At 54.9% G+C, this 19,983-nt stretch overlaps 1 protein-coding gene and 1 long non-coding RNA gene across 2 annotated transcripts; one reads left to right on the top strand and one right to left on the bottom strand.

Annotated features, from left to right (window-relative positions):
- Nucleotides 1-292: 292 nt before the first annotated feature.
- RPL38 (ribosomal protein L38) lies at nt 293-1,994 on the bottom strand. The gene is made up of 5 exons (XM_074555037.1): nt 1,875-1,994; nt 1,648-1,679; nt 1,347-1,407; nt 573-695; nt 293-390 (listed from the first exon to the last, which is right to left on the bottom strand). The coding sequence occupies exons 2-5, from the start codon at nt 1,648-1,650 to the stop codon at nt 365-367; spliced, it is 213 nt and encodes a 70-aa protein (XP_074411138.1). The 5' UTR covers nt 1,651-1,679; nt 1,875-1,994; the 3' UTR covers nt 293-364.
- A 5,393-nt stretch (nt 1,995-7,387) lies between these two features.
- Nucleotides 7,388-12,436, top strand: LOC141731223 (uncharacterized). Its single transcript, XR_012583205.1, has 4 exons — nt 7,388-7,547; nt 8,704-8,853; nt 9,808-10,779; nt 12,262-12,436. It is a non-coding gene; the product is annotated as an uncharacterized LOC141731223 (long non-coding RNA).
- The last annotated feature ends 7,547 nt before the right edge of the window (nt 12,437-19,983 follow it).

Here is a 19,983-nt window from a genome sequence, read left to right as displayed (position 1 = left end):
CCCCAGGTGCCCACCGGTACAGAACCGGCCCTCTGCCGGGAGCAGCAGCAGCCCCGGGAACCACAGTGGCTCCAGGACCCCCCTAGCGGCTCCCAAGACCCCCAGAGTGGTTCCCAAGATCCCTGGAGTTGCTCCAGCATCCCCAGAGTGGCTCCAGGATCCCCAGAGTGGCTCCAGGACCTCCAGAACGGCTCCAAAGACCCCCAGAGTGGCTCCAGGACCTCCAGAACGGCTCCCAAGACCCCCAGAGTGGCTCCAGGGCCAGGAACAGCAAGTTGTAAAACACCACACGTGACACCAGGAACAGTTTTTTATTTATTTTAACAAACACAGAGACTCCAACAAGTACCCAGCTGCTCCCGGCTCATTTCAGCTCCTTCACGGCCAGACCTGGGGAGGAGAGAGAGGAAACATGATCTGGGGGGGCTCAGGCATGGATGGGGTGCCTGGAACCTCCAGTTCCATGGGAACACCAAGCACTGACCCCAGCAAGAGCTCCAGGGACCCTTCCAGAGGGCTCTCACAGCCCCCCTCAATCCCAAGCACCCCACAGGGGATCGATTCCCAGATACCTGGGGGCAGGGACTGCTTCAGCTTCTCTGCCTTCTCCTTGTCGGTGATGACCAGGGTGTAGAGGTACCGGCTGCAGCGCACCTTGAACTTCACATTGTCCTTGTTCTTCTTGATCTTGACGGCTGTGGGGAGGAGGGGACAGCAGGGACACCCCGGTGTCACCCCTGGGAATCCCAGTGCACGCCCTGCCCCATGCAGAAACCTCCAGAATGAGGATGGGGAGGAAAAATCTCTGCCAGTGCTCAACTCTCCCTTGTCACAGGATTCCCGAGGGATTCCTGCCACAGCCCAATCCAAACAAAAGGAATTAGAGTGGAAAAAACTCTTCCAGAGTTGCTGAACAGTGAGACAAGACAGCTCTTTGTCTCAATTATCCTCGATTTGTGGTGGCAACAAAAATCTCCTGTTGAGGGTGATGGATGAATCACCTGTGGTGGCACACTCCAACATTCCACATGGCAGCATCCCACAGAGCAGGGAAATTTGGGAATTGCTTCTGGAGAACAGCACCATCCCACAGAGCAGGGGCATGTTTGGGAATTGTTTCTGGAGAGCTGCACCATCCCACAGAGCAGGAGAAAATTTGGGAATTGCCTCCAGGGTTTGGCTGCACCCCTCAGGGCATGCACAGCTGGGAGCAGCGTTCCAGGGACACCCCACAGGAGGGACCAGGGCAGCCCCGACCCCTCGGCGTTCCCAGGGCAAGGAGCTCCTCAGCGCCCCCAGGGAAGGAGCTGGAGCCTCCCCCAGTCCTGCCTGAGACCCCCACTCACACTTGGCGTCCTTCCGCCGCGCTGTCAGCAGGAAATCCTTGATCTCCTCAATCTTGCGAGGCTGTGAGAGCAAAGACATTCTCGTGGAATGAAAATCACGGAATGTTCCGCTTGGAAAAACCCCAAAGCTCATCCGTGCCATGGGCAGGGAAAGCTCCAGCCTGGGGCTCTCCAGGGATGTGCTCTGAGCCCAGAGCTCATTTCACAGAACCCCCCAGGGCCCCGCTCCCCCACCCCAGGGACCCCCCAAGCCACCCTCCCTCACTGCAGCGCCCTCCCCTCGCAGCCCCCGGCCCCTCACCATGGTTCCGGCTCGGCTTCGGCAGCTCCAACCTGCGGCACAAACGGGCCAAGATGGTGTCAGCGCAACCCCTCGCCATCGCGCCCCTCGCTCCCCGCCCGCCATCGGGTGTCCCCTCGCTCCCTCCTCCCCCTCAGCCCGCCCCTGGGCCGCCCGGTGCCGCGAGGCCGCGGATGGCGGCGGATTCCCCAGGCCCCCCCCGGGTCCCCCCGGCCGCCATCGCTCACCCGCAACCGCTGAGAACAAACCGGAAATGAGCGCGGCACTTCCGCATCCAGGACTTTATTTCCTACGGCGCGGGCAGCGGTCAAAAAGCATCGGATGGCGGTGGTGCCGCGGAAGCTGCGATGAGCGGGCGGGGGCTCAGCCCTGGTGCGAATGGGACCGGCGGCGGCTGCGGAGGGGATTTCGGGCACCTCCAGCCCCCCCGGAGCCGGGCACGGCCGGGAGCTGCCGGGCACGGGGAGCAGGGCGGGCTGCTGGCAGTTTTCCGAGCCGCAGAACCCCTCCGGGCATGATACGTCCGAGGTTCAGCTCCAGGGAGCCCCGGGCGATGCTGGCGCTCGGTAACCCGGGCAGGGCTGTAATGGAGCGGTTCTGCCACAAGAGAGAGCTTCGATCCCGCTGAAAACTCCAAAGTAGTGCAAACCACCACAAAACGCCGGGCAGAATCCTTGGGGATGGGTGGCGAGGAGAAGGAACCCCATCCTGTCACAGTCCCCATCCCCACCCTGTTCCCATACCCACCCTGTTCCCATCCCCATCCTGTCACAATCCCCATCCCATCACTGTCCCCATCCCCATGTTGTCACTGTCTCCATCCCCATCCTTTCAGTATACCCATCCTGTCACTGTCCCCCATCCCTGTCCCCACCCTCATCCCCATCCCCATTTTGTCACTGTCCCCATCCCCATCCTGCCACTGTCCCCATCCTGTCCCTGTCCCCATCCCAATCTTGTCCCAATCCCCATCTCCATCCTATCCCCATCACCATCCTGGCCTTGCCAAGCCCTGCCTGGGCCTGGGCCAGTTTTTGGGGTGCTAGGATGTTCCCAATGAGTTCTGGATGGGGTCCCACCCCACCAGTGCTCCCAGTATCACCCCAAGCCCATTTACTGGGGTGACACCCACCCAGAGCTCCCCCAGGAGAGGATTTTGGGGTGGCACCCTTCTCCCTCTCCCCCAAACGAGCTTTTTAATTGTTTGATTTACTCCCCTCCCCTCCGACGGGCTGCTCTACTCCGCTGCCTTTTAATTGCTCCCGAAGCCGAGCGTTTTTCATGTTTCAGAAATGCTGAATGCTGTAATTAAAGCCCCGGCAGCGTAAATCAGCGACAGCCCCGAATTAAAGCTTTTGGCATGACAATAAAACCAAAGTGCCGCGAAAAGGGCCCGGATTGGCACCAGCGCGGGGTGCTGACGCCGAGGAGGCTGAGGCACCCCAAAATCCCCGGGTTTTATGGGATTATGGAAAGATTTGGGGTTGGGAGGGACCTCAAGGCTCTCCCTGCCCCATCCCTGGTGGTGTCCCAAGGTTGGAGGTTTGGGAGCAGCCTGAGATGGTGGAATGTGTCAGGGGTGGAATGGGATGGGTTTGGGGTCTCTTCCCACCCAAACCATTCCATTTTTGGGTCATTAATGAAGATGTGAAGGAACCCCCTGAGGGCCACCAGCATCCAGAGCCCCTCTGGAGGGGAGGGGACATTCCCAGCAGCTCCTTCTCCATCCCCAGTGTTCCCATTTGTGTCCCAAAATGCAGCTTGGCCCCATTGAGGGGCAGGGGAAGATGCTGGTGTCTGTCACCCCCTGCCCTGCACCCCTGGGGCAGTGTCATTGTCACCCTCCCCAGGGAAAGGCAGCACTTCAACTTTTATTAATAATAATTATAAATATTTTAATATATCATAATTATTATATATTATATAGAAATGCATCTATTCTATATAAATATTATAAATATACATAATTATATATGACAATTATGTTATATAAAATATACATGATACATAGATATTATAAATATATAAATAATTGTTTATGCATTATAGCTGTTATGTATAATACACAAATATATCATATACAAATATTATAAATGTATAAATAATTAATAATATATTGTAATTATTATATATATTATAGTAAAAGATATCTTATACATAAATAGTATGAATATAGAAATAATTATATATGTATTATGATTATGATATATTATGTATAAATATATAATTTTATATAAATACATAAATAATTAGTTATATATATTATTATATATAATATGTAAATATATTATTTAGAAATATTATAAATATGTAATCAATTATCTATATATTATAATTATTACATTGTATATAAATATAATCTATTATATATAAATATTATAAATATGTAATTAATTGTATAAATATATAAAGATATAAATAATTATATAAATATTATAAATAATAATATTAATTAATATTTAAAGCCGAGTGGGCGCCTAAATCAACAAAAATAATTCATGAGAGTCGTTAGCTCCTCCAAGTCAGGCTCATTTTACGACCGACTTTAAATTAAAAAAAAAAAATTAAAAAATTAAAAACAGCCAGCCCCAAAGCCCAGCACGTTCGGGATCCGCAGCTTTTCTGAGACATCAAATGCGTTTCCTGCCGCCTCCCCCGGCCCGGCCCGGCTCTGCCGCCGGAGGAAATTCAATTAACGGCCTTAATTCACCCTGCGAGAGCTGAGATGGAAAATGCCCGGATTGTGCTCGGGAAGCGCCGTGGAACGATGGGGGGATCGAACCTCGCGGTTTGGGGGTGCCCTGAACCCCTTGGTGTGTGCGGTTTGTGGGGGCGGTGGGGACCGTCCTTCCTCCTCCTCCTCCTCTGCAGCAGCTCCAAGGGAATCCTTGGAGGGAAAATGAGATTCCAAAGGCACTCAAGGTGTTCCATCGTTCCCAGCACCCCTGCAGGAGCTGCGGTGCCACCTGGGCCCTGGGGAACCTCGGGGACCTGGTGGCACAAAGTTGGACGTGGTGACACAGTTTGGGACCTTGGGGACCTGGTGGCACAAAGTTGGACCTGGTGACACAGTTTGGGACCTTGGGGACCTGGTGGCTCAGTGTGGGACCTGGTGGCACAATTTGGGACCTCAGGAACCTGGTGGCACATTGGGGACCTGGTGACACAGTTTGGGACCTTGGGGACCTGGTGGCACAATGAGGAACCTGGTGGCACAATGAGGAACCTGGTGGCACTTGGGAGACCTGGTGGCACAGTCTGGGACCTGGTGGCTCAATGTGGGACCTGGGGAACCTGGTGGCACAATGTGGGACCTGATGGCACATTGGAGGACCTGGTGGCACAAAGTAGGGCCTGCTGACACAATTTGGGCCCTGGGGACCTGGTGGCACGTTGGGGGACCTGGTGGCACAATTTGGGACCTCAGGGACCTGGTGGCACGTTGGGGCACACGTTCCCTGCAGATGCAGGGCACCGACTGCAGCAGGAATTGATTTCTCCCCGAGTTTAGCAGAATCTCTCCCCCCAGCACAGCGCAGCAAGGCGGATCGCCCTCTGTGCCGTGTGCTGGCAGCATTTATCACCGGCAGGGACAGGAATCTCTCCCTGTTTCCCTATTTTTTCCCTTTTCTCTCTCATTTTCCTGCATGCAGGGCTCCTGGTGCAGATCCATCAGCCCAGCCCTGAGCAGCTTCAGGGGAAATTTGGGGCCCAAACCACCCCGTGGGGTTTTCCTGCCTCTCCCCCCTTTTGTTCCACGTTTGTGGAGGACAAAGGCTGAGGGGGGAGCAGGCAGAGCTGAATCCCAGGAAACAAAACGCCCGTTTTCATGGAAATGAGGCAGCAAATTTGGGGAAGGGGGAGCACAGGGCTGGGGAAGGGTCTGGGGAGGGAAGGTGAGGTCAGGGAGGAGAAGGAAACCAGGATGGAAGTTTCCTGCAGGCATCGGCATAGTGGGAAGCTCTGGAATAAAGATAATTTTTATAATTAGGGATGGGCTGGATCCTGGCTTGGCAGAGCACCCAGATGGAGCCAGGGGCAGCGTCCTCATGGGGAGCAGCTCCTGCCCTGCCCCTCATTGTTCTGGGGGCTCTGAGAGGCTGGAACACCCCAGTGACACCCCAGTGTCCCCTCCTGTTCTCTCATAGGGGCTCTGCCACATCCCTCACATGTCCCCCAATGTCCCCAAACCCATCGAGGGGCACCAAGTGACCAAGGGGTGACACCCCAGTGTCCCCTCCTGTCCCCTCAGAGGGGCTCTGCCCTGGCTGGGGACACAGGCCAGCTGTGTTTGTCCCTGTGTGTCCCCCACTTGTCTTCCTTGTCTTCTCCTAGGAGAGCAGTGCATACTCACTGAGTGTCTTGTTTCCATCAGTTTCTCGATTTTATATTTCCACATGTGAATTTAAGGTAGAGACACAGCAGCAAAGGAGGGTACACTGCCGTTCTGTTGGGAGGTGGTGGGGCACAGCGTCCCAGTTTTGGTCCATATCCTAGAAAAGGCTCCCACATACATGCACACACATCTTTTCAATGTCCATTTCATTTGCAAACAATCATGCACACACATCTTTTCAATGACCATTTCATTTGCAAACAATCAGAGATGTAAACCACAATATTCTCCATAAACCTGTGCCAAACACGCTGTGCAAAATCCATCAGGAATCCTTGTCCTCACCATGTCCCCAAACCCCAGTGGTGACACCTGACACCTCCAGGACCTGACGGGATGCAGGGACACCCCGCCCACGGTGGGGACACAGCGCAGGGTGGGTGACACGGCGGTGGTGGCACTGCCGGCTGGGGACAGAGCCCTCCCTGTCACCCCTCTCGGCTCCAGCCCAGCTCGCTCTCATCCTGCAGAGGAAGATTATGGAAATTTTCCTCCCCCCTTCCGCATAATTTTCCGACCGGGCTGCGGCGCTGGGAGAGGCTGGGTGATGGGAATGTCATCTGCGATTCCATTATCTCCTCCCGCCTCCCGCTCCCGCTTCCTCGTGAAACCTTCATCCCAATCTGCCGATCTAATTAGGACAATTACAGCGTGGGGACAGCTGGGACCCGCCCGGAGCCGTGGGGACAGGGGGGACACCGGGGCTTGGGGGATTCTTTTGGGATTGCTTTGGCTCTGCAGGGGGATGGATGGGACTGTGGGGTCCCAGCCCCTTGTGCTGGTTCCCGGCGTTGGTTTTGGGGTGCATAGCCCCAAAAGTGACCTGGTGACACAATTTGGGACCTGCTGGCACAGTGTGGGACCTGGGGACAAAATATGTGACACAATTTGGGACCTGAGGAGCACCAGGGTTTGAGGAGGGGGGGTTTGGGGGATTTTTTGGGATTACTTTGGCTCTGCAGGGGGATGGATGGGACTGGGGCGTCTCAGCCCCTTGTGCTTCTTCCTGGTGTTGTTTTGGGGTGCACGGCCCCAAGAGTGACCTGGTGACTCAGTTTGGGACCTGGTGGCACAATGTTGGACCTGGAAGACCTGGTGACACAATTTGGGACCTGGTGGGTCAGTGTGGGACCTGGGGGACACTGGGGTATGGGAAGGGGTTTGAGGGATTTTTTTGGGATTACTTTGGCTCTGCAGGGGAATGGATGGGATTGTGGGGTCCCAGGCCCCTGTGCTGCTTCCCAGTGTTGGTTTTGGGGTGCATGGCCCCACGAGTGACCTCATGGCTGTGTCCTGCACTGGCTGCTGTCACCCTGTGTCCCACCTCGCTGGCTGCCGCGACCCGCAGGGCTCTCAGCGCCTCTCTGGGGACAGCTGCCAGCCCTGCCCGTGTCACACGCTGTCCCCCAGCCCCGGGGGTGCCGCAGCTCCCGGCTCTTCATTGGAATTCCGCGGGCGCGCCGCGGCAGCTGGCGGGATGGCAGCGGAGTGACAGCGGTGACAGGTAACGCCAGCCACGGCGACAGCGGCTCGGCAGCCGGGCCACGGCCCCGCCGCGCTCGGATCCGCCTCTCCAGGCCGGGATGTGCCGGGAGAGCACCGGGGGATGCTCCGGCCGGGTGGGAGCGGCTCCGGGGCGCTGGGGATGGGCACGGCGGGGACAGAGCTCTGGTGGCATCAGCTCCGTGCGCCCACCCTGGAATAACGCACGGAGGGATGGAGAGAGCCCCGGGGGGATGTCCCGGTATCCATCCACCCCCCTGAGCTCCGCAGCGATGTCACCCTGGGGATGCTCCAGCAGCCACGGGCACGGCCCCAGCGGGACCCAGATCCGTGTCCCCGAGCTGGGATGTGGCACTGGAGGACAGCGACAGCCCCCGAGGATGCGACAGCCCCCGGGGCTCGCTGTGGGTGCAGCGATGTCCCAGCCCCAGAGGGACCCAGATCTGCGGTGTCCCCGAGCTGGGATGTGGCACTGGAGGACAGCCACAGCCCCCGAGGATGCGACAACCCCCGGGTACAGCGATGCCCAACCCGGGATGCTCCGAGCGCGGAATTGGGGCGCAGCCCCGGTGTCGCACCAAAACAGGGACAAAAATCCATGCGGGGACATTCAGGGACCCCGCAGCCATCGCGGAGGGGAGGGACACGCGGGCAGAGCCGGCTGCACGGGCAATTAAGGGAAGTGCCAATTGTCAGCGGCGGTGATTAACGCCGCTCCAAATCCGCATGAATATTAACGGCGGACACGGCCCGGGCTCCCGCGCCATGAATTCTGGATGAATCTTAAGATAAATCGTTTGGATAACTTAGCGGCAGCTGTACTCCCTCGGCGCCCTCTGCCTCCCAAAATCAGCTCACGTCAGGCCGGAGGAGCCAGCACGGAGCGGGGATGGCAGAGAGGGGATGGGTGTGGGGATCCGGGGGCAGAGCGGGGTGCCCGGGGTTCTGCAAAGGCAAAGGCAGAGCGAGGTACCCGGGGCTCCCCCAGATCCCAGGGATTCGGGGTGCCCGGGTCTCCCCAGGGCAGAGAGGGGTGCCCGGGGCTCCCCCAGATCCCACCCCGGGGCTCCCCCAGATCCGAGGGCTCCGCGTTTCTGGCGCCTTCCCAGGAGCTGGTGACAAACCCTGTCATTCCCCACGCTGCTGTTGTCTTTCAGGGAGATATTTGCCATATTTGCTCTGCCTCGGGGGCTCCTTCCCGAGGGATGGCATTTGTCACCGCGTTAGGGATGCGGCGCGTCCCCTCTCCTGACACCTCGTGCCCATCAGCAGGAGCGCATCCCGCAGCCCTGCTGGAGCATCCTCAGGTGCACAGATCCATCTTCCCTCCTGCCCCCATTGGCATTCAGCCGCCGCCGCTGCCGCTCCGAGCGTCCTCGGGGGCCGCGGCCTTGATTGCAGCCTTGGGCTTCCATAAATCAGCCCGGGAGGCCGGAGGAGCGAGGGGGGAATGGCAAAATGGCACAGGCGGGGGACGAGCACGGCCGTGCCGCTGGGGGGGGGACATCGGGACCGGGATCACTCTGTCTTTGGGATGGGACACAGGGACCACCCTGTCACTGGGATGGGACATAGGAACCAGGATCACTCTGTCACTGGGATGGGATTCGGGGACCACCCTGTCACTGGGACAGGATGCAGGGATCACTCTGTCACTGGGATGTGATTCAGGGACCAAGATCACTCTGTCACTGGGATGAGACACAGGGATCACTCTGTCACTGGGATGGAATGCAGGGATCACTGTCACTGGGATGGGATGCAGGGATCACCCTGTCATTTGGATGGGACATAGGAACCAGGATCACCCTGTCACTGGGGTGGCATGTGGGGATCACTCTGTCATTGGGGTGGGACACAGGAAACAGGATCACCCTGTTACTGGAATGGGATTCAGGGACCACTTTGTCACTGGGATGGGATGCAAGGACCACCCTGGCACTGGGGTGGGATGCAGAGACCACTCTGTTACTGGGATGGGATTCAGGGACCAGCATCACCCGTGGGATGTAGGGATCACTCTGTCCGTGGGCTGGGACACAGGGACCAGGATCACTCTGTCACTGGGGTGAGATTCAGGGACCAGGATCACTCTGTCACTGGGGTGAGACACAGGGACCAGGATCACTCTGTCACTGGGCTGGGACACAGTGACCACCCTGTCCCTGGGTCGGGATGCACGCTGACATGCCAGGAGCTTTCCCAGGACGAGAACAGCTTCTCCCACCCAGCACCTACAGCTGAAGCACCTCTGTGTCCAGGGATTGTGCTGGAGCTGGGACCTCTCCTGATGCCCTCTGGATCCCCTCAAAAGGTTTCCCTTGGGAGGGATCTGCTTCATCCTCTTCTTCCTCCTCCTCCTCCCATCCACGGCTCTGCAGGGTCCTGTCCCAGCCCCTGCCTGACCTGCCGTGGCACCGTGCCCGTGCAAAGCTGCAAACCCGACCCTCGGCTGCCAGAACGGCGTCAGAAAAATCAGGAAATCAGGTGCAAATGGCGAGAGGAGATTAACGGGAGAGGAGTGCTTGAATCAGGGGCCATTAGCAGATTAAATCATTACACGGAGTCAGATCAGCGCACAAATAATATGAATAATAAACGTGGCTCGGGGGCAGCAGCTCCTGCTTCCCGTTTGTCTCAGCCGGGAGGGAGGGCTGGTGACTGCCACCCCCACGTGGGGCAGGGACAGAGGGCACTCGGGCTGGGGACAGTGACAGATGTGCCCCTGTGACCCTGCCCCTTTCTGCGGGGCCCTTTTGGCCCAATCAGGTTTTGTAGCCCCCACAGCCCTGCAGGGACCACCCTGAGCCCCTCTCCCCATCCATCCTTCCCTTCTCCTCCCAATCTCCTTCCCAGCTGTGTTTCCTCCCCCTCTGGAGAAGGGGAGCAGCCACATCCCTCTCTGCTCCAAAAGGTTCAAAGGCACTGCAGACATGTCAGTAAAAGGCTCCAAACAATGGGAAAAACGTCTTTTCTCCCTAATTTAATTTCATTTCAGTCACCAAAAACCCCGAGGAGGTGGAAACAAAGCCTAAGCAGCCTCTGCATGGGCACGGGAGGGGGCTGAGACCTCCCTGGGCTGCCACAGGGTTAATTCACGTCTCAGCAGCATCACATTGATTCTGCTGGAGAATCCTTCCTTCCCTAAATTCCTGCTTGCCCAGGAAGACTGGAGAAAGTCTGAGCAGCCGCGACAACACCTGGGAACAAGAATTATTATGTGGTGTGACAAGGTTTGATGAATTCCTGTGTGCCTGGGGGAAGGGACTAAGTAGGTGAATGAAGTGCGAATATTCTCGGTGACAATCGATAGCCTCGATTGAGCCGTCTGGCAGATGTGACATTTGGGTTTCACTGCCCGGACAGACTCAGGGGACTGATGGCCTGGGAGCAGCAGGGAGTGAGGGCTGCAAGTGGCTGCCATGCCTGGGCACAGGGCTGGGGTGGGGTGGTGGCTTGGGGTCGTCGGTGGCGTTACGGAGATGGGGTGGTGGAACTGGGATGGTGGATTTGGGGTGATAGGTTTGGGGTCATGGGTTGGGGTTATGGAAGTGGGGTGGTAGAATTGGGATGGTGGGTTTGGGGTCATTGGTTTGGGGTCATGGGTTGGGGTTATGGAGTTGAGGTGGTGGATTTGGGACAGTGGATTTGGGGTGATGGGTTTGGGGTGATGGATTGGGGTCATTGGTTTGGGTTATGCAGATGGGATGGTGGATTTGGGGTGGTGGATTGGGGATGGTGGGCTTGGGGTTATGGAGCTGTGATCATGGGTTAGGGATGATGGGTTTGGGGTTATGGAGCTGGGATGATGGGTTGGGATGAAGAAGTGGGGTCATGGGTTGGGGTTATGGAGATGGGGTGGTGGAATTGGAATGGTAGATTTGGGGTGGTGGATTGGGGTTGGTGGGTTGGGATGATGGGTTTGGAGTCATTGGTTGGGGTTATGGAGATGGGGTGGTGGGTTGGGGATGGTGGGTTTGGGGTTACGGAGTTGGGATGATGGTTTGGGATGAATGATTGGGATCATGGGTTGGGGTTATGCAGTTGGGGTGACGGATCTGGGGTGACGTGTTAGGTGCTGGGGATTTGGGGGCGATGGGCTGGGATGATGGTTTGGGGTGCTGGTTTGGGGTGCTGGAGCTGATGCCACAGCCCTTGCAGGAAGCTCTTTTGGAATTGCTGAGAGGGAAAGAGGAACCAGGAGCGGGGGCACCCCACAACCCCGGCCTGCGGTTCTGGGAGCCATTTCCCATCAGATCCCACCCTGTCACCCTCAAGGATCCCCCAGGAGCCCTGGCTGCCGTTCCCTCAATGTCCCCCAGCCCAGAGCGAGCCCCCATCCCGTCCCACCCCATCCCATCCCGTCCCGTCCCGTCCCGTCCCGTCCCACCCCATCCCATCCCATCCCATCCCATCCCATCCCATCCCATCCCATCCCACCCCATCCCATCCCATCCCATCCCATCCCATCCCATCCCATCCCATCCCATCCCACCCCATCCCATCCCATCCCATCCCATCCCATCCCATCCCACCCCATCCCATCCCATCCCATCCCATCCCATCCCACCCCATCCCATCCCACCCCATCCCCGTGGCTCCGGGATTCCCGTCACATCCCAGCCCCGAGCTGCTGCCTCATGCCCGGCACGGCCATTTGTTTGTGCTGCTTTCAGGCAGACTGATGGCTTTAATGGCACATAATCATTTTTCAGGAGTCATTTGATGCCACTAATCATGGCTGTGATCCGGCACGCCGGGATGTGTAATGACAACGCTGAACAGGAAAAATGGCACTCGGATCCTGCGCTCTTCCCGCTCTAATCTATATTTTACCACATCTTTCTACCTAATGATACTTATAACTGTTAATAAATGACTACTTAGGCACTTCCTTTTTTTTTTAATTTTTTTTTTTTTTTGGTGGCAGTGGGGGATAAAATCTTTCTGGGTTAAAATATCAGAATGGGAAAAGGAAGTGGAGGGTCAAGTGTTTGCCTGGTCATTGGAAAGGAGTTCATGTGGTGGGAAGTTTGGAGAGGCTTTCACTGCTCAGAATTTTACAGCCCCGGAGTTAAAATAACAACTGTTGAAAAAAGAAAAAGGTAAAAGAAATAATTTTAAATGAAATTTCCTCACTGCAGGAAGAGGATCCTCCTGGCACAGTGCCCAACATCCTCAGCATGAATTATTGTGCCATTCCTCACACTCCAACTCATTTCATTGCAAAATTAAAGAGAATCTGGCAATTAAAAAAATATAATTTTCTTACCATGTTGTCTTCCCTGAGCTGCTACAAGTCAAGGATCACAGCCAGGGAATGAACTCAAATGGAGCATTGACAGTCTTCCCTTCCCTTCCCTTCCCTTCCCTTCCCTTCCCTTCCCTTCCCTTCCCTTCCCTTCCCTTCCCTTCCCTTCCCTTCCCTTCCCTTCCCTTCCCTTCCCTTCCCTTCCCTTCCCTTCCCTTCCCTTCCCTTCCCTTCCCTTCCCTTCCCTTCCCTTCCCTTCCCTTCCCTTCCCTTCCCTTCCCTTCCCTTCCCTTCCCTTCCCTTCCCTTCCCTTCCCTTCCCTTCCCTTCCCTTCCCTTCCCTTCCCTTCCCTTCCCTTCCCTTCCCTTCCCTTCCCTTCCCTTCCCTTCCCTTCCCTTCCCTTCCCTTTTAATTATTTAATAAGAAGGCACAGAATATTTTCACCTCTTTTCTGGGGGATTTTTTGTGTTATTTTTTAAAAAACTCTGTTTGTATCAGGTTTGCCTCCCCTGGGAAGGTGTCATGAGGTGTCCCCACCAGGGTGATGGGGACAGGGACCCCATCAGTGACCAGAGACATGAAGGCTGGAGGGTGACAGTGACTCCAGCCCTAATAAATCACGGTGACACCATTACACGGGGCCACGTCACATCTCAGCAGCCACCTAATTAAAAACTGGAATAAAACAGGGCAAGAAAAATAACTTAATTTGGGTGTCCCTGCATTGCTCACCTGGGGACAGTCCTCTGTGGGGGGGAGGCTTTGTTTGATCCTAATTAGGCTCCAGATTGGAGCAGGGATGGGGACAGGTCACTGTCCTGGTCACCTGGGACACTGTGACCCCACAGAGGGGCTACTGGTCACAGGGATGTTTTTTTCCCCACTCATTTATTTTATTTTTAATCCAACCTTCAAACTGGACACAAGGCAGCTGTTTATAGGACCTTGGGGTGGCACCAGCTGGGTTTTGGGGAGTGGGGTGCTCTGGATGGACTGGGTGGAGCTGGCACAGGGCTTGGGGACACTGAGGGACAGGGTTTGGGAATGTTGTGGCACGGGGCTTGGGGACATTGTGGCACAGGAACTTGGGGGCATCTTGAATCTGATCTTGGAGACATCATGACCCAGAACTTGAGGACATCATGGCACAGGGACTGGCACTGTGGCACAGGGCTTGGGGACATCTTCAATTTGATCTTAGGAACATGTTGAAGCTGATCTTGGGGACATTGTGGCACAGAACTTGGGGACTTCACAGGACAGGGCACAGGGACACCAGGGCCCAGGACTTGGATTAAACCACAAATTCCTGCCTGGATTTGCTGGTTCTCATCCCGACTTATTCTGCAATCTCCCAGTGAGAGGAGAAATTTCCATAATGGGTCCCTGGGGAAGGGCTGGCACAGGAGCCCTCCCTGAGCCATCCCTGCTCAGCCCCTTGTGCCACAATTCTCTGCTGCTCCACTTCTCCCAAGGAAATTTAACCCATCCATGGGGCTGGGGAGCTCCAGTGCCTCCCCCTCCCTGGATCTTCCCGTGCCACCCCTGGAATTTTTCCCAATTTCCCAGGAAGGGGGCAAATGTGGGATCTGTCTCAGGAGGAGCAGGGACGGGAGATGGGCAGTGCCAGCCTCTCTCCAGAGAGAGCACAAACCCTTCCATGTGGCTCTGTGGAAAGGGAATGAAAATCTGGATTATTCCAGGGGGACAGCCCAGCCCTGCCCTCCTGATCCTCATTTTGTGATGAAACCTTTGGGGGGGGCTCTGGAGAGGAGAATTCCAGGGGTGTGGGCACAGCCACCCGCTGCTGCTGCCCATGCATGGGGAATTCCTGGCATGTCCTCAGTTGTCCTGGCATGACACAGCATTTCCCAGCTTCTCTGGGCTTCTCCTGGCACATCCCAGCATCTCTGGGCTTCTCTTGGCAAATCCCAGCACATCCCGGCATCTCTGGATCTCTGGGCCTCTCCTGGCACATCCCAGCACATCTGGGCCCATCCCAGCACATCTCAGCATTGGCTGCTGATCCCACCCAGCAGCTGTGGAAAACCTGCAGGAGTTGTCCTCAGAGCTGGGTGATTTTCTGCTGGCTTGGAGCAGAGCCACGAGCCTGGGATGGGAGGCTCTGCAGTGAGTGATTTTCCATGCAGATCATTCCCTAATTAAAGCACATCCCGAGAGGCTGCTGTGAGCTGGGAGCTCCTGGGGTGTGGGATGTGCCCCCACCAGCCCCCTGTGGGCCCTGCCAAGGCTGGAGCTGCTCCAGCCTCACTGATGGAAAACTGGAATCCAGCTGCCACGAGAGGAAGAGGAAGAGATGGAGCAAAACCAGCTCTGACCCTTCCACAGCTGCAAAATCCCTTTGAGTGCCACAGCTGCAAAATCCCCTCGAGTTCCGATCTCTGCCTTTAAACCCAGTCCCTTCCTGCAGGAGCTTCAGGGGCTGCTCTGGGCTGTGTGGATCCACCCTGGGTGGATGTTCAGGAAAAGGGATGAGTCCAGCCAAGCCCCTGGAGGGTGGAGGAGCTTCCTTAGCCCTGCTCCTTCCTGGGAGCTGAAGATGTGGCTGCCAGCCCCACGTGTCCCCAACTGTCCCACCCCACAGCCCTGGGAATGTCAGAACCCCACAGGAGCCTCCCACTCCCACCCATCCCTTCCCAAGGGGTCACACCTCAGCAGCGCAGGGATGCTGCCACATTCCACGGAGAAAACCAAGGCACAATTCTTCCCAAGAATTTCTGAAATCCACATTCTCTGAAGCTCAGAGAAAGGGAAAACACAATTCTCATCCCTTGCTGTGCCTGTGTTGTGCCAAAGCAGAATGCAATGTGGAGATTGTTTATCCAGAGTGAGGATCTTTTGTTTCCTTTGCCTGTCAGGGTGTGTGTAATAATTGTTTTACTATACTACATATATTTAGTAATTTATTAATTACTAAATAATAAATATAATAAATTAGTAATTATTTATATAATAATAATAATGTATATAGAATTTAATATATCATATATTATATATTACATATTGTATATTATATATAATATATAATATATTATATATTATATATTATATATAATATTATATATAAATATAATATAATATATAATAAAATTCACGATTATATATAATAATTTATATAATAATAAATAGTAAATACAATAATTTAGTAATTATTTATATAATAATAAAATCTATTTCTATATAATATATATACTATATGCTATATGCTATATATAATATTATATTTATATATAATAAAATTAATTACTACATATAATAATTAATATAATAATAAATATGATAATATAGTAATTATTTATATAATTACTATATTATACTACACTATATATACTGTATATAGTATAGTATAATAAAATAATTAATTAGCCTTCTGATGTCCATGGAGTCGTCCTCACCAATCTCTCCCCTTCTCCCCATGACTGTCCCCAGAGCCACCTTTGATTTGCAATCCAGGGACCTGTCCCTGCTGGAGACGCCACCAAACCCTCCATGGTGATGTCCCCAGGGGTGGGGACAGGGTCAGGTGAGGGACACGGTGTCCCTGGGCTCACAGAGCACCACGGCAGCCTCTGGCTCCCGGAGAAGGGGCTGCAGTGGAGGGGAGGAATATTTTTAGCTTTCTCATTAACCAAGTCCTTTCAAATTAGCCTTCCATTAACCTCAAAGCGCACTGAAAGCGCTGCAAAGCGAGCGTGGGATTTTTTTCCCCTTCCCTTTCAGGGCTTAAGGCTCCTGCAGAATATCAAGGTTTTCCTGATTAGAGTCGCATCTGCCTTGAAGCTCTAATGAAGGGAAGTTGTGGCAGGGGCGGATTTTGGGCAGAGCTGGGCTGCTGGCAGCGGGGCTGGGGCAATCCAAACCCTTCCCAGCCCTTCCAGCGAGGATCCATCGGGATTCTCCAGGTATTGGCACCTCTGTGCCCATCCTGGGGATGCCCCAGGTCAGGGAGATCCATCAAACAAGGAAGAATCACCCCAATGGGCCTTGGAGGTGCCCAAGGTCAGGGAAATCCATGAAACAAGGGAGAACACCCCAAAAAAGGATTGGAACTGCCTGAGGTCAGGGAGATCCATCAAACAAGGGAGAACCACCCCAATGGGCCTTGGAGGTGCCCAAGGTCAGGGAGAACCATCAAACAAGGGAGAACCACCCCAAAAAAGGATTGGAGGTGCCCAAGGTCAGGGAAATCCATGAAACAAGGGAGAACACCCCAAAAAAGGATTGGAGCAGCCCAGGTGCTTCCCTGTTGGCCGTGGCTCTCCTCACCCCGACATTGGGATTTTCCTTGGGTTTTGGGGTGCCTGGGGCTGGTTTGGGGCTGAACATTCATCCAGGGGCTGGGAGAGCTGGTTTGGAACCCCTCTGGCTCCTGTTCTTGGGTGGGATGGGATGGAGGTGAGAGGAAGGAGATGGAGGTGGAGGGATGGAGAGGGGATGAGGAGATGGAGAAGGAGGCAGAGGAGGGATGGAGCAGAGCCCAGCACAGGGTTGGCTCCAGGTGCAGCAGCTCCTGGTCCTGCTCCCTGCCATGTGTGAGGCTGCTCTGAGCTCAGGGGACCCTCCCCAGCTCCAAACCCACCTACAGAGCCCACAGCCCTGGGATGCTCCTGCCCAGCCCCTTGGGGTGCCCCAGATCCCCCCAGATCCCCGGGAACTCCGAGACCCAGCACATCCCGAGCCGCCTCCACGGCTGCCTCACATACCCTGGGCTGATTTCCATTAACTGGAAAGCAGAAATAAGGGGAACATCAAAGGGAAATTGGAAAGACAGAAGAAAAAAAAAAAGGAAAAGAAAAGAAAAAAAATGAAAAAAAAAGCAAAAAGCGGGGCGGAGGAATGGGAGATGGAGGAGAAGAAAGGGAAGGAGCTGCTCCGCGCCAGAGCCCGTCCTGCAAATTGGAAGAGCTGCTCGGAGGTGTCCACAGGCGACCCTGCCAAATCAATTGATTTCATCTCTGGGCACTGAGGCCTTTTTTTATTTCACACCAATTTTCACGGGCAGCGTCGGATAAAAATGGCAGAGACGGCGGGAAGGGGGAGTGACGGGCGGGGGGAGAAAAGTGCTGGGGACAGGAGGGACCGGCTGGTGACAAAAACCGGCTGAGGGAGGGGAGGGGAGGGAAATTCTGCTGCCAGGGCCCGCCTGGGGACGGTGTCCTGCTGTCCCTGCTGTCCCCATGCGTCCATTGAATACCCAGCACTGGATATTCACACTCCCTCCCCACCTGGGAATGAGGGCAAAGCCCCGAATCCCATCAGTTCTCCCGAGGTGTGGCTGGAGCATCCCTGCTCCTCTCCCTCCCGCACGCAGCCAGAGACTCAGGCAGAGAAAAATACCCGCTGACATCAAGGTTATGTAGTCCTGGGCTGACAAGATGGATTATCTCCTGCAATCCATCATTTCCCTGGCTCCTATTGCAGTTTTCTTTTCGCTCTTTCTCTTCCCCTGTTTTTTCTTTTCTTTCCTCTCCCTTTATTTTTTTTATGAGCAGAAAACGTTTCCAGCAGCCTTAATAGCCACGGCTGGAGGCAGGAACGGGAATCCATCATTTATTTGGTGGGCTTGGATAATAAGTAAGCTCAGGCCCGAATCCCGTGACCTTGAGAATTAAATAATAACAATAATAACACTAATGAAATCCCACGGAACTTCCCACTCACAGCAGCCCCTCTCCCTCCCTGGCAGGTGGGAAAGGGCTCGGGATTATTTTGCCAGTAATGAGGATGGTGAAGCTCCCATGGAAACGCTGCGGGTGAAGGGATGGGGGCTTTGTCCTCCCTCCCTCCTTCCCCTGCCCTTCCCCAGCCCCCTCGGGTGGCACTGCCAGCAGCAGGGAGGCTCCGGGGATGGGGACACTGAGACATTTCCCTCTGGAAGTGTTTGGCTTTGACATTTCCCAGAGAAAATTCCCCGGCTCCTTGTCGCACGCTGGCATTTTGCTTTGAAATCCAGGAGCTCCAACCTGTGACAAAAACCTGGAGATTGGGAATCAAAACATTTTCCCTGCCTTGGTGCCGCTCCCTTCCACTGCTGCTGCACCTCCAATCCCCCTTTTCTTCCCAGGGTTTGGGGTTTCGGGGCAATGAGGGGCAGACCCAAAGGTTGAACTTGCTGATCCCCATGGATCCCTTCCCTCTGGAGCTGCTCCCTGGTGCTGTTTGCAGCCCCAGGGCTCCTTCAGGGAGCAGCGAGGCCAGAGCCAGACCAGCAGCCTGGAAAATAGAAACTCACCACTGCCTAAAGATGGGAATAAATCCCTGCTGGGGAACCCTCGGCATTCCAGGGATCCGGGGCTGGCTGAACTAAAAATCCCCCAAATGTGCAAAATTAACCCCAGCCCTTGCACGAAGCTCTGTCGGAGCCCCGGCATGGATGTGCAGCCCCCGGGGCTTTGGGGAGGATGTGAACCCCCGTTTTGGGGCTGGGTATCCCCAGTTTGGGGCTGGGTATCCCCACTTTGGGGCTCAGCATCCTGTCCTGGCTCAGAGTGGAGCTCAGAGCCCTGGAAGAGTTTTGGGGTGCCCCAGAGGGTTCCTGCACATCCAGAGGCTCCTCTGCCTGCAGCGGGGTTCTGGCACTTGTGGGGAGCACAGCAAACCCTCACTGCAGGTTTTGGGGTGCTGGGGTGGCAGCTGCCCCTATTGGGACCATGGCTCTGTCCCACCCGGGCCCGGCAGAGCTTTGAGTGTCCCCCATCAATAACTCCCAGCTCCGGAGGGCTGTCACCCGGCCGGGGGTGACAATCACAGCGAGCCCCGGGGCTGGAGGCACCGCGGAGCCCCGGAGCGAGCCGGGCTCAGGAGCGGGGCCAGGAGCACACGCACCCGGGCTCTGCAGGGACCCGGGCTTAATTAATCTGCTGTCGAGCACAGAAGTGGGAATGGTCCCGGAGGAAGCCGGGGAGATGATTGTGCTGGAGTGAGACAAAAGAGAACAGTTAGACTGTGACAGCTGATATTAAAATGACTACAACTCACTTCACCCCCCCCTCCAGTCGATGCATTATATTCCTTATAAATAATGGGATACTCCAGGTTAACTGTCTGTTGCTGCATTCCAATTGTTGATATTTAATTAGCTCTAAAATTAAAGTGTTCTTTTATTGCCCTGTCGTTAAGGCTGCCTTGTTTTTAATTGATTGAGATGGAAGTGCCTTCTCTCTGT

Source organism: Zonotrichia albicollis, chromosome 19 (genome assembly GCF_047830755.1).
Source record: "Zonotrichia albicollis isolate bZonAlb1 chromosome 19, bZonAlb1.hap1, whole genome shotgun sequence".
In the NCBI taxonomy this organism is placed as follows: Eukaryota; Metazoa; Chordata; class Aves; order Passeriformes; family Passerellidae; genus Zonotrichia; species Zonotrichia albicollis.
Note: the sequence above shows the minus strand (reverse complement) of the source record. Positions and strands in the feature narration are given on the sequence as shown.

Excerpts from the sequence above, each read along its gene's own strand:
- RPL38 (XM_074555037.1), bottom strand. Across the intron at positions 696-1,346 it reads GCGGCGGAAGGACGCCAAGT|CCGTCAAGATCAAGAAGAAC; the intron begins GTGAGTGGGGGT and ends TCCTCCCCACAG. Across the intron at positions 391-572 it reads GAAGCAGTCCCTGCCCCCAG|GTCTGGCCGTGAAGGAGCTG; the intron begins GTATCTGGGAAT and ends TCTCCTCCCCAG.